Genomic DNA, 13,857 nt, shown 5'->3' with positions numbered 1-13,857 from the left:
CATTGGAAGAGACAACCACAGGCATCACTCCATCTGTCGGAGTCCAAAAACACAAACATCCCCCTTAGCCGGTTCAGCGTCTCACTCAAGCTCTCCATCGCAGTCAGATGCCACCTATTTACCGATGGAAACGTTTGCATCACCAAAAGTAACATCAGATGAACCTGCTACAACTGCTCACAGTATTCTCCCGTCTCCAGAGACCTCAACTTCTTCAGCTCTCTCCACAATGGAGTTATCAACACTGATGGAAACTTCAACCAAAAGTCTCAATACTATATCACACACCACATCCACACGAGAATCCGGTCCCTCTCCGTATTTCACAGCAACGAACTCGTTGTCTCCCAAAACTGACGTGACAGCAGAAACTGTCTTCACCACTGTTTCATCCGTTGCCACGGAGGAATCTTCCACAAAGCCTGTTTCACATTCCACCTTCCAGGTGTCAATCGGAACAGCAAAAACACCACTTGGATCAGAAATAACAACAATCAAGTCAATAACTGATTTGTCTACTCACTCACAAACACGCTCTGACACTCCTCCAGGACCTTCAGAGCACACCATCACTCCGTCTGAGTCAAAAGTATCCAGCACGCAAATGGAAACCTCCTCCCCACAGCAATCGACAGTCTTTCAAGCAAGTACAGATGATCTCACGGCCATGGTTTCTGAGCAGACCGCAAGCTCTGCTTCTTCAATGTATTCCACAGAGGAGTCAACGTCCATATCTGAGCTTTCATCTGCAGCACTTTCCATTTCCACACAGTCATCTAACACTCAAGAAGTTCGCTCATCATCCCATGCTTCTCCAATGTCATCAACATTTCTCACTCCTGAGATAACACCACATTCAACGTTCATCTCAACAAAATCAAGCATCAATGAAGAGACTCCATCAATGTTTGCTTCTCATTCCACCATTCAGATATCCAGTAGCACAGCAAAGTCATCTGTAGAAGCATCAACTAGCACAGTTACTCAGTCCACTCACAGCACGGACATAAGTTCTCATGCAACTCCTTCAACTGAGGTGAGCAGCTCATCTGAGTCACATGTACCCTCTCTCCCTGTGGAACCCTCATCTTCTGCCAAACCAACATCTCAAGGAACAAGTACGATTGCTGAAGGTGCGACTGTGACTCAGGAAAGCAGTAGCTCCGCTTCCTCCTCAAGATTTCAAACAATTCAGTCATCAACTCCCTCTGACACTTCACCACAGTTGTCTCCAACTTCTGGAATTGCATCTACACATCTATCAACTGGTGGCACATCTGACAGCACAGCCACATACCCGTCTGCTGCCTTTACTAAACCAAGTGAAGAACCAACCCTCTCCACTTTGTCAACTCCAAATGAACCTTCCACTCGCTTGAATACACTTTCCAGTTCACAAGTGTCAAATCTCACAACAGAATCAACATTGGCATTGGAAGAGACAACCACAGGCATCACTCCATCTGTCGGGAGTCCAAAAACACAAACATCCCCCTTAGCCGGTTCAGCGTCTCACTCAAGCTCTCCATCGCAGTCAGATGCCACCTATTTACCGATGGAAACGTTTGCATCACCAAAAGTAACATCAGATGAACCTGCTACAACCGCTCACAGTATTCTCCCGTCTCCAGAGACCTCAACTTCTTCAGCTCTCTCCACAATGGAGTTATCAACACTGATGGAAACTTCAACCAAAAGTCTCAATACTATATCACACACCACATCCACACGAGAATCCGGTCCCTCTCCGTATTTCACAGCAACGAACTCGTTGTCTCCCAAAACTGACGTGACAGCAGAAACTGTCTTCACCACTGTTTCATCCGTTGCCACGGAGGAATCTTCCACAAAGCCTGTTTCACATTCCACCTTCCAGGTGTCAATCGGAACAGCAAAAACACCACTTGGATCAGAAATAACAACAATCAAGTCAATAACTGATTTGTCTACTCACTCACAAACACGCTCTGACACTCCTCCAGGACCTTCAGAGCACACCATCACTCCGTCTGAGTCAAAAGTATCCAGCACGCAAATGGAAACCTCCTCCCCACAGCAATCGACAGTCTTTCAAGCAAGTACAGATGATCTCACGGCCATGGTTTCTGAGCAGACCGCAAGCTCTGCTTCTTCAATGTATTCCACAGAGGAGTCAACGTCCATATCTGAGCTTTCATCTGCAGCACTTTCCATTTCCACACAGTCATCTAACACTCAAGAACTTCGCTCATCATCCCATGCTTCTCCAATGTCATCAACATTTCTCACTCCTGAGATAACACCACATTCAACGTTCATCTCAACAAAATCAAGCATCAATGAAGAGACTCCATCAATGTTTGCTTCTCATTCCACCATTCAGATATCCAGTAGCACAGCAAAGTCATCTGTAGAAGCATCAACTAGCACAGTTACTCAGTCCACTCACAGCACGGACATAAGTTCTCATGCAACTCCTTCAACTGAGGTGAGCAGCTCATCTGAGTCACATGTACCCTCTCTCCCTGTGGAACCCTCATCTTCTGCCAAACCAACATCTCAAGGAACAAGTACGATTGCTGAAGGTGCGACTGTGACTCAGGAAAGCAGTAGCTCCGCTTCCTCCTCAAGATTTCAAACAATTCAGTCATCAACTCCCTCTGACACTTCACCACAGTTGTCTCCAACTTCTGGAATTGCATCTACACATCTATCAACTGGTGGCACATCTGACAGCACAGCCACATACCCGTCTGCTGCCTTTACTAAACCAAGTGAAGAACCAACCCTCTCCACTTTGTCAACTCCAAATGAACCTTCCACTCGCTTGAATACACTTTCCAGTTCACAAGTGTCAAATCTCACAACAGAATCAACATTGGCATTGGAAGAGACAACCACAGGCATCACTCCATCTGTCGGGAGTCCAAAAACACAAACATCCCCCTTAGCCGGTTCAGCGTCTCACTCAAGCTCTCCATCGCAGTCAGATGCCACCTATTTACCGATGGAAACGTTTGCATCACCAAAAGTAACATCAGATGAACCTGCTACAACCGCTCACAGTATTCTCCCGTCTCCAGAGACCTCAACTTCTTCAGCTCTCTCCACAATGGAGTTATCAACACTGATGGAAACTTCAACCAAAAGTCTCAATACTATATCACACACCACATCCACACGAGAATCCGGTCCCTCTCCGTATTTCACAGCAACGAACTCGTTGTCTCCCAAAACTGACGTGACAGCAGAAACTGTCTTCACCACTGTTTCATCCGTTGCCACGGAGGAATCTTCCACAAAGCCTGTTTCACATTCCACCTTCCAGGTGTCAATCGGAACAGCAAAAACACCACTTGGATCAGAAATAACAACAATCAAGTCAATAACTGATTTGTCTACTCACTCACAAACACGCTCTGACACTCCTCCAGGACCTTCAGAGCACACCATCACTCCGTCTGAGTCAAAAGTATCCAGCACGCAAATGGAAACCTCCTCCCCACAGCAATCGACAGTCTTTCAAGCAAGTACAGATGATCTCACGGCCATGGTTTCTGAGCAGACCGCAAGCTCTGCTTCTTCAATGTATTCCACAGAGGAGTCAACGTCCATATCTGAGCTTTCATCTGCAGCACTTTCCATTTCCACACAGTCATCTAACACTCAAGAACTTCGCTCATCATCCCATGCTTCTCCAATGTCATCAACATTTCTCACTCCTGAGATAACACCACATTCAACGTTCATCTCAACAAAATCAAGCATCAATGAAGAGACTCCATCAATGTTTGCTTCTCATTCCACCATTCAGATATCCAGTAGCACAGCAAAGTCATCTGTAGAAGCATCAACTAGCACAGTTACTCAGTCCACTCACAGCACGGACATAAGTTCTCATGCAACTCCTTCAACTGAGGTGAGCAGCTCATCTGAGTCACATGTACCCTCTCTCCCTGTGGAACCCTCATCTTCTGCCAAACCAACATCTCAAGGAACAAGTACGATTGCTGAAGGTGCGACTGTGACTCAGGAAAGCAGTAGCTCCGCTTCCTCCTCAAGATTTCAAACAATTCAGTCATCAACTCCCTCTGACACTTCACCACAGTTGTCTCCAACTTCTGGAATTGCATCTACACATCTATCAACTGGTGGCACATCTGACAGCACAGCCACATACCCGTCTGCTGCCTTTACTAAACCAAGTGAAGAACCAACCCTCTCCACTTTGTCAACTCCAAATGAACCTTCCACTCGCTTGAATACACTTTCCAGTTCACAAGTGTCAAATCTCACAACAGAATCAACATTGGCATTGGAAGAGACAACCACAGGCATCACTCCATCTGTCGGGAGTCCAAAAACACAAACATCCCCCTTAGCCGGTTCAGCGTCTCACTCAAGCTCTCCATCGCAGTCAGATGCCACCTATTTACCGATGGAAACGTTTGCATCACCAAAAGTAACATCAGATGAACCTGCTACAACCGCTCACAGTATTCTCCCGTCTCCAGAGACCTCAACTTCTTCAGCTCTCTCCACAATGGAGTTATCAACACTGATGGAAACTTCAACCAAAAGTCTCAATACTATATCACACACCACATCCACACGAGAATCCGGTCCCTCTCCGTATTTCACAGCAACGAACTCGTTGTCTCCCAAAACTGACGTGACAGCAGAAACTGTCTTCACCACTGTTTCATCCGTTGCCACGGAGGAATCTTCCACAAAGCCTGTTTCACATTCCACCTTCCAGGTGTCAATCGGAACAGCAAAAACACCACTTGGATCAGAAATAACAACAATCAAGTCAATAACTGATTTGTCTACTCACTCACAAACACGCTCTGACACTCCTCCAGGACCTTCAGAGCACACCATCACTCCGTCTGAGTCAAAAGTATCCAGCACGCAAATGGAAACCTCCTCCCCACAGCAATCGACAGTCTTTCAAGCAAGTACAGATGATCTCACGGCCATGGTTTCTGAGCAGACCGCAAGCTCTGCTTCTTCAATGTATTCCACAGAGGAGTCAACGTCCATATCTGAGCTTTCATCTGCAGCACTTTCCATTTCCACACAGTCATCTAACACTCAAGAACTTCGCTCATCATCCCATGCTTCTCCAATGTCATCAACATTTCTCACTCCTGAGATAACACCACATTCAACGTTCATCTCAACAAAATCAAGCATCAATGAAGAGACTCCATCAATGTTTGCTTCTCATTCCACCATTCAGATATCCAGTAGCACAGCAAAGTCATCTGTAGAAGCATCAACTAGCACAGTTACTCAGTCCACTCACAGCACGGACATAAGTTCTCATGCAACTCCTTCAACTGAGGTGAGCAGCTCATCTGAGTCACATGTACCCTCTCTCCCTGTGGAACCCTCATCTTCTGCCAAACCAACATCTCAAGGAACAAGTACGATTGCTGAAGGTGCGACTGTGACTCAGGAAAGCAGTAGCTCCGCTTCCTCCTCAAGATTTCAAACAATTCAGTCATCAACTCCCTCTGACACTTCACCACAGTTGTCTCCAACTTCTGGAATTGCATCTACACATCTATCAACTGGTGGCGCATCTGACAGCACAGCCACATACCCGTCTGCTGCCTTTACTAAACCAAGTGAAGAACCAACCCTCTCCACTTTGTCAACTCCAAATGAACCTTCCACTCGCTTGAATACACTTTCCAGTTCACAAGTGTCAAATCTCACAACAGAATCAACATTGGCATTGGAAGAGACAACCACAGGCATCACTCCATCTGTCGGGAGTCCAAAAACACAAACATCCCCCTTAGCCGGTTCAGCGTCTCACTCAAGCTCTCCATCGCAGTCAGATGCCACCTATTTACCGATGGAAACGTTTGCATCACCAAAAGTAACATCAGATGAACCTGCTACAACCGCTCACAGTATTCTCCCGTCTCCAGAGACCTCAACTTCTTCAGCTCTCTCCACAATGGAGTTATCAACACTGATGGAAACTTCAACCAAAAGTCTCAATACTATATCACACACCACATCCACACGAGAATCCGGTCCCTCTCCGTATTTCACAGCAACGAACTCGTTGTCTCCCAAAACTGACGTGACAGCAGAAACTGTCTTCACCACTGTTTCATCCGTTGCCACGGAGGAATCTTCCACAAAGCCTGTTTCACATTCCACCTTCCAGGTGTCAATCGGAACAGCAAAAACACCACTTGGATCAGAAATAACAACAATCAAGTCAATAACTGATTTGTCTACTCACTCACAAACACGCTCTGACACTCCTCCAGGACCTTCAGAGCACACCATCACTCCGTCTGAGTCAAAAGTATCCAGCACGCAAATGGAAACCTCCTCCCCACAGCAATCGACAGTCTTTCAAGCAAGTACAGATGATCTCACGGCCATGGTTTCTGAGCAGACCGCAAGCTCTGCTTCTTCAATGTATTCCACAGAGGAGTCAACGTCCATATCTGAGCTTTCATCTGCAGCACTTTCCATTTCCACACAGTCATCTAACACTCAAGAACTTCGCTCATCATCCCATGCTTCTCCAATGTCATCAACATTTCTCACTCCTGAGATAACACCACATTCAACGTTCATCTCAACAAAATCAAGCATCAATGAAGAGACTCCATCAATGTTTGCTTCTCATTCCACCATTCAGATATCCAGTAGCACAGCAAAGTCATCTGTAGAAGCATCAACTAGCACAGTTACTCAGTCCACTCACAGCACGGACATAAGTTCTCATGCAACTCCTTCAACTGAGGTGAGCAGCTCATCTGAGTCACATGTACCCTCTCTCCCTGTGGAACCCTCATCTTCTGCCAAACCAACATCTCAAGGAACAAGTACGATTGCTGAAGGTGCGACTGTGACTCAGGAAAGCAGTAGCTCCGCTTCCTCCTCAAGATTTCAAACAATTCAGTCATCAACTCCCTCTGACACTTCACCACAGTTGTCTCCAACTTCTGGAATTGCATCTACACATCTATCAACTGGTGGCGCATCTGACAGCACAGCCACATACCCGTCTGCTGCCTTTACTAAACCAAGTGAAGAACCAACCCTCTCCACTTTGTCAACTCCAAATGAACCTTCCACTCGCTTGAATACACTTTCCAGTTCACAAGTGTCAAATCTCACAACAGAATCAACATTGGCATTGGAAGAGACAACCACAGGCATCACTCCATCTGTCGGGAGTCCAAAAACACAAACATCCCCCTTAGCCGGTTCAGCGTCTCACTCAAGCTCTCCATCGCAGTCAGATGCCACCTATTTACCGATGGAAACGTTTGCATCACCAAAAGTAACATCAGATGAACCTGCTACAACCGCTCACAGTATTCTCCCGTCTCCAGAGACCTCAACTTCTTCAGCTCTCTCCACAATGGAGTTATCAACACTGATGGAAACTTCAACCAAAAGTCTCAATACTATATCACACACCACATCCACACGAGAATCCGGTCCCTCTCCGTATTTCACAGCAACGAACTCGTTGTCTCCCAAAACTGACGTGACAGCAGAAACTGTCTTCACCACTGTTTCATCCGTTGCCACGGAGGAATCTTCCACAAAGCCTGTTTCACATTCCACCTTCCAGGTGTCAATCGGAACAGCAAAAACACCACTTGGATCAGAAATAACAACAATCAAGTCAATAACTGATTTGTCTACTCACTCACAAACACGCTCTGACACTCCTCCAGGACCTTCAGAGCACACCATCACTCCGTCTGAGTCAAAAGTATCCAGCACGCAAATGGAAACCTCCTCCCCACAGCAATCGACAGTCTTTCAAGCAAGTACAGATGATCTCACGGCCATGGTTTCTGAGCAGACCGCAAGCTCTGCTTCTTCAATGTATTCCACAGAGGAGTCAACGTCCATATCTGAGCTTTCATCTGCAGCACTTTCCATTTCCACACAGTCATCTAACACTCAAGAACTTCGCTCATCATCCCATGCTTCTCCAATGTCATCAACATTTCTCACTCCTGAGATAACACCACATTCAACGTTCATCTCAACAAAATCAAGCATCAATGAAGAGACTCCATCAATGTTTGCTTCTCATTCCACCATTCAGATATCCAGTAGCACAGCAAAGTCATCTGTAGAAGCATCAACTAGCACAGTTACTCAGTCCACTCACAGCACGGACATAAGTTCTCATGCAACTCCTTCAACTGAGGTGAGCAGCTCATCTGAGTCACATGTACCCTCTCTCCCTGTGGAACCCTCATCTTCTGCCAAACCAACATCTCAAGGAACAAGTACGATTGCTGAAGGTGCGACTGTGACTCAGGAAAGCAGTAGCTCCGCTTCCTCCTCAAGATTTCAAACAATTCAGTCATCAACTCCCTCTGACACTTCACCACAGTTGTCTCCAACTTCTGGAATTGCATCTACACATCTATCAACTGGTGGCACATCTGACAGCACAGCCACATACCCGTCTGCTGCCTTTACTAAACCAAGTGAAGAACCAACCCTCTCCACTTTGTCAACTCCAAATGAACCTTCCACTCGCTTGAATACACTTTCCAGTTCACAAGTGTCAAATCTCACAACAGAATCAACATTGGCATTGGAAGAGACAACCACAGGCATCACTCCATCTGTCGGGAGTCCAAAAACACAAACATCCCCCTTAGCCGGTTCAGCGTCTCACTCAAGCTCTCCATCGCAGTCAGATGCCACCTATTTACCGATGGAAACGTTTGCATCACCAAAAGTAACATCAGATGAACCTGCTACAACCGCTCACAGTATTCTCCCGTCTCCAGAGACCTCAACTTCTTCAGCTCTCTCCACAATGGAGTTATCAACACTGATGGAAACTTCAACCAAAAGTCTCAATACTATATCACACACCACATCCACACGAGAATCCGGTCCCTCTCCGTATTTCACAGCAACGAACTCGTTGTCTCCCAAAACTGACGTGACAGCAGAAACTGTCTTCACCACTGTTTCATCCGTTGCCACGGAGGAATCTTCCACAAAGCCTGTTTCACATTCCACCTTCCAGGTGTCAATCGGAACAGCAAAAACACCACTTGGATCAGAAATAACAACAATCAAGTCAATAACTGATTTGTCTACTCACTCACAAACACGCTCTGACACTCCTCCAGGACCTTCAGAGCACACCATCACTCCGTCTGAGTCAAAAGTATCCAGCACGCAAATGGAAACCTCCTCCCCACAGCAATCGACAGTCTTTCAAGCAAGTACAGATGATCTCACGGCCATGGTTTCTGAGCAGACCGCAAGCTCTGCTTCTTCAATGTATTCCACAGAGGAGTCAACGTCCATATCTGAGCTTTCATCTGCAGCACTTTCCATTTCCACACAGTCATCTAACACTCAAGAACTTCGCTCATCATCCCATGCTTCTCCAATGTCATCAACATTTCTCACTCCTGAGATAACACCACATTCAACGTTCATCTCAACAAAATCAAGCATCAATGAAGAGACTCCATCAATGTTTGCTTCTCATTCCACCATTCAGATATCCAGTAGCACAGCAAAGTCATCTGTAGAAGCATCAACTAGCACAGTTACTCAGTCCACTCACAGCACGGACATAAGTTCTCATGCAACTCCTTCAACTGAGGTGAGCAGCTCATCTGAGTCACATGTACCCTCTCTCCCTGTGGAACCCTCATCTTCTGCCAAACCAACATCTCAAGGAACAAGTACGATTGCTGAAGGTGCGACTGTGACTCAGGAAAGCAGTAGCTCCGCTTCCTCCTCAAGATTTCAAACAATTCAGTCATCAACTCCCTCTGACACTTCACCACAGTTGTCTCCAACTTCTGGAATTGCATCTACACATCTATCAACTGGTGGCGCATCTGACAGCACAGCCACATACCCGTCTGCTGCCTTTACTAAACCAAGTGAAGAACCAACCCTCTCCACTTTGTCAACTCCAAATGAACCTTCCACTCGCTTGAATACACTTTCCAGTTCACAAGTGTCAAATCTCACAACAGAATCAACATTGGCATTGGAAGAGACAACCACAGGCATCACTCCATCTGTCGGGAGTCCAAAAACACAAACATCCCCCTTAGCCGGTTCAGCGTCTCACTCAAGCTCTCCATCGCAGTCAGATGCCACCTATTTACCGATGGAAACGTTTGCATCACCAAAAGTAACATCAGATGAACCTGCTACAACCGCTCACAGTATTCTCCCGTCTCCAGAGACCTCAACTTCTTCAGCTCTCTCCACAATGGAGTTATCAACACTGATGGAAACTTCAACCAAAAGTCTCAATACTATATCACACACCACATCCACACGAGAATCCGGTCCCTCTCCGTATTTCACAGCAACGAACTCGTTGTCTCCCAAAACTGACGTGACAGCAGAAACTGTCTTCACCACTGTTTCATCCGTTGCCACGGAGGAATCTTCCACAAAGCCTGTTTCACATTCCACCTTCCAGGTGTCAATCGGAACAGCAAAAACACCACTTGGATCAGAAATAACAACAATCAAGTCAATAACTGATTTGTCTACTCACTCACAAACACGCTCTGACACTCCTCCAGGACCTTCAGAGCACACCATCACTCCGTCTGAGTCAAAAGTATCCAGCACGCAAATGGAAACCTCCTCCCCACAGCAATCGACAGTCTTTCAAGCAAGTACAGATGATCTCACGGCCATGGTTTCTGAGCAGACCGCAAGCTCTGCTTCTTCAATGTATTCCACAGAGGAGTCAACGTCCATATCTGAGCTTTCATCTGCAGCACTTTCCATTTCCACACAGTCATCTAACACTCAAGAACTTCGCTCATCATCCCATGCTTCTCCAATGTCATCAACATTTCTCACTCCTGAGATAACACCACATTCAACGTTCATCTCAACAAAATCAAGCATCAATGAAGAGACTCCATCAATGTTTGCTTCTCATTCCACCATTCAGATATCCAGTAGCACAGCAAAGTCATCTGTAGAAGCATCAACTAGCACAGTTACTCAGTCCACTCACAGCACGGACATAAGTTCTCATGCAACTCCTTCAACTGAGGTGAGCAGCTCATCTGAGTCACATGTACCCTCTCTCCCTGTGGAACCCTCATCTTCTGCCAAACCAACATCTCAAGGAACAAGTACGATTGCTGAAGGTGCGACTGTGACTCAGGAAAGCAGTAGCTCCGCTTCCTCCTCAAGATTTCAAACAATTCAGTCATCAACTCCCTCTGACACTTCACCACAGTTGTCTCCAACTTCTGGAATTGCATCTACACATCTATCAACTGGTGGCACATCTGACAGCACAGCCACATACCCGTCTGCTGCCTTTACTAAACCAAGTGAAGAACCAACCCTCTCCACTTTGTCAACTCCAAATGAACCTTCCACTCGCTTGAATACACTTTCCAGTTCACAAGTGTCAAATCTCACAACAGAATCAACATTGGCATTGGAAGAGACAACCACAGGCATCACTCCATCTGTCGGGAGTCCAAAAACACAAACATCCCCCTTAGCCGGTTCAGCGTCTCACTCAAGCTCTCCATCGCAGTCAGATGCCACCTATTTACCGATGGAAACGTTTGCATCACCAAAAGTAACATCAGATGAACCTGCTACAACCGCTCACAGTATTCTCCCGTCTCCAGAGACCTCAACTTCTTCAGCTCTCTCCACAATGGAGTTATCAACACTGATGGAAACTTCAACCAAAAGTCTCAATACTATATCACACACCACATCCACACGAGAATCCGGTCCCTCTCCGTATTTCACAGCAACGAACTCGTTGTCTCCCAAAACTGACGTGACAGCAGAAACTGTCTTCACCACTGTTTCATCCGTTGCCACGGAGGAATCTTCCACAAAGCCTGTTTCACATTCCACCTTCCAGGTGTCAATCGGAACAGCAAAAACACCACTTGGATCAGAAATAACAACAATCAAGTCAATAACTGATTTGTCTACTCACTCACAAACACGCTCTGACACTCCTCCAGGACCTTCAGAGCACACCATCACTCCGTCTGAGTCAAAAGTATCCAGCACGCAAATGGAAACCTCCTCCCCACAGCAATCGACAGTCTTTCAAGCAAGTACAGATGATCTCACGGCCATGGTTTCTGAGCAGACCGCAAGCTCTGCTTCTTCAATGTATTCCACAGAGGAGTCAACGTCCATATCTGAGCTTTCATCTGCAGCACTTTCCATTTCCACACAGTCATCTAACACTCAAGAACTTCGCTCATCATCCCATGCTTCTCCAATGTCATCAACATTTCTCACTCCTGAGATAACACCACATTCAACGTTCATCTCAACAAAATCAAGCATCAATGAAGAGACTCCATCAATGTTTGCTTCTCATTCCACCATTCAGATATCCAGTAGCACAGCAAAGTCATCTGTAGAAGCATCAACAAGCACAGTTACTCAGTCCACTCACAGCACGGACATAAGTTCTCATGCAACTCCTTCAACTGAGGTGAGCAGCTCATCTGAGTCACATGTACCCTCTCTCCCTGTGGAACCCTCATCTTCTGCCAAACCAACATCTCAAGGAACAAGTACGATTGCTGAAGGTGCGACTGTGACTCAGGAAAGCAGTAGCTCCGCTTCCTCCTCAAGATTTCAAACAATTCAGTCATCAACTCCCTCTGACACTTCACCACAGTTGTCTCCAACTTCTGGAATTGCATCTACACATCTATCAACTGGTGGCACATCTGACAGCACAGCCACATACCCGTCTGCTGCCTTTACTAAACCAAGTGAAGAACCAACCCTCTCCACTTTGTCAACTCCAAATGAACCTTCCACTCGCTTGAATACACTTTCCAGTTCACAAGTGTCAAATCTCACAACAGAATCAACATTGGCATTGGAAGAGACAACCACAGGCATCACTCCATCTGTCGGGAGTCCAAAAACACAAACATCCCCCTTAGCCGGTTCAGCGTCTCACTCAAGCTCTCCATCGCAGTCAGATGCCACCTATTTACCGATGGAAACGTTTGCATCACCAAAAGTAACATCAGATGAACCTGCTACAACTGCTCACAGTATTCTCCCGTCTCCAGAGACCTCAACTTCTTCAGCTCTCTCCACAATGGAGTTATCAACACTGATGCAAACTTCAACCAAAAGTCTCAATACTATATCACACACCACATCCACACGAGAATCCGGTCCCTCTCCGTATTTCACAGCAACGAACTCGTTGTCTCCCAAAACTGACGTGACAGCAGAAACTGTCTTCACCACTGTTTCATCCGTTGCCACGGAGGAATCTATGTCACACACCACGTCCACACAAGAATCTAATCCCTCACCATCAGATGAAACAACTACATCTGCTCCCAGTGTTTACTCATCTCCAGAGACCTCAACTTCTTCATCTCTTCAAATTTCCACACGTGTTTCACACACTCCAAATACCAGCACCTCATCCTTCAGAAACAGTTCAGCTTCCACTGACATATCCTCTGTTCCAGAAACTGGGTCCTCAAGTTCTGAAATATCTACCACAATCGGTCCCCCGTCAGCATCATCTTCCTTGTTATCTGCCACATCAGCGGCTTCCTCAGTTTCTGGTTCCCAAACCTCTCCAGTGACAAACCCCAATACTGCTCTCAGCTCTCAAAGCAGCCACCGTGTTCCAACCACTGGGAAATTGACTGCTCCTTCCACCTCACTGACAACATCGAAAGCTCCAACTTCAACCTCTCCCTCGCCTGTCCAGACCACAACATCTTCCCTGATGTCCTCATATGCTACACTACAGGCCTCCTCCACCACAAAGACCACGGCTTCTGTCTTGTCCACAACAATGAAGGACTACTGCAGCAAGTGCACCTG

At 46.4% G+C, this 13,857-nt stretch overlaps 1 protein-coding gene across 1 annotated transcript; it reads left to right on the top strand.

The window, feature by feature from the left end:
- Positions 1 to 44: 44 nt before the first annotated feature.
- Positions 45 to 13,855, top strand: LOC121850718 (mucin-12-like; the record flags this gene model as incomplete). The annotated part of the gene is made up of 1 exon (XM_042343788.1): positions 45 to 13,855. A coding segment is annotated over exon 1 (13,731 nt), but the record flags the coding sequence as incomplete, so codon positions are not given.
- Between the last annotated feature and the right edge of the window lie 2 nt (positions 13,856 to 13,857).

Source organism: Callorhinchus milii, unplaced genomic scaffold (genome assembly GCF_018977255.1).
Source record: "Callorhinchus milii isolate IMCB2004 unplaced genomic scaffold, IMCB_Cmil_1.0 Scaffold24, whole genome shotgun sequence".
Classification (NCBI taxonomy): domain Eukaryota; kingdom Metazoa; phylum Chordata; class Chondrichthyes; order Chimaeriformes; family Callorhinchidae; genus Callorhinchus; species Callorhinchus milii.
Note: the sequence above shows the minus strand (reverse complement) of the source record. Positions and strands in the feature narration are given on the sequence as shown.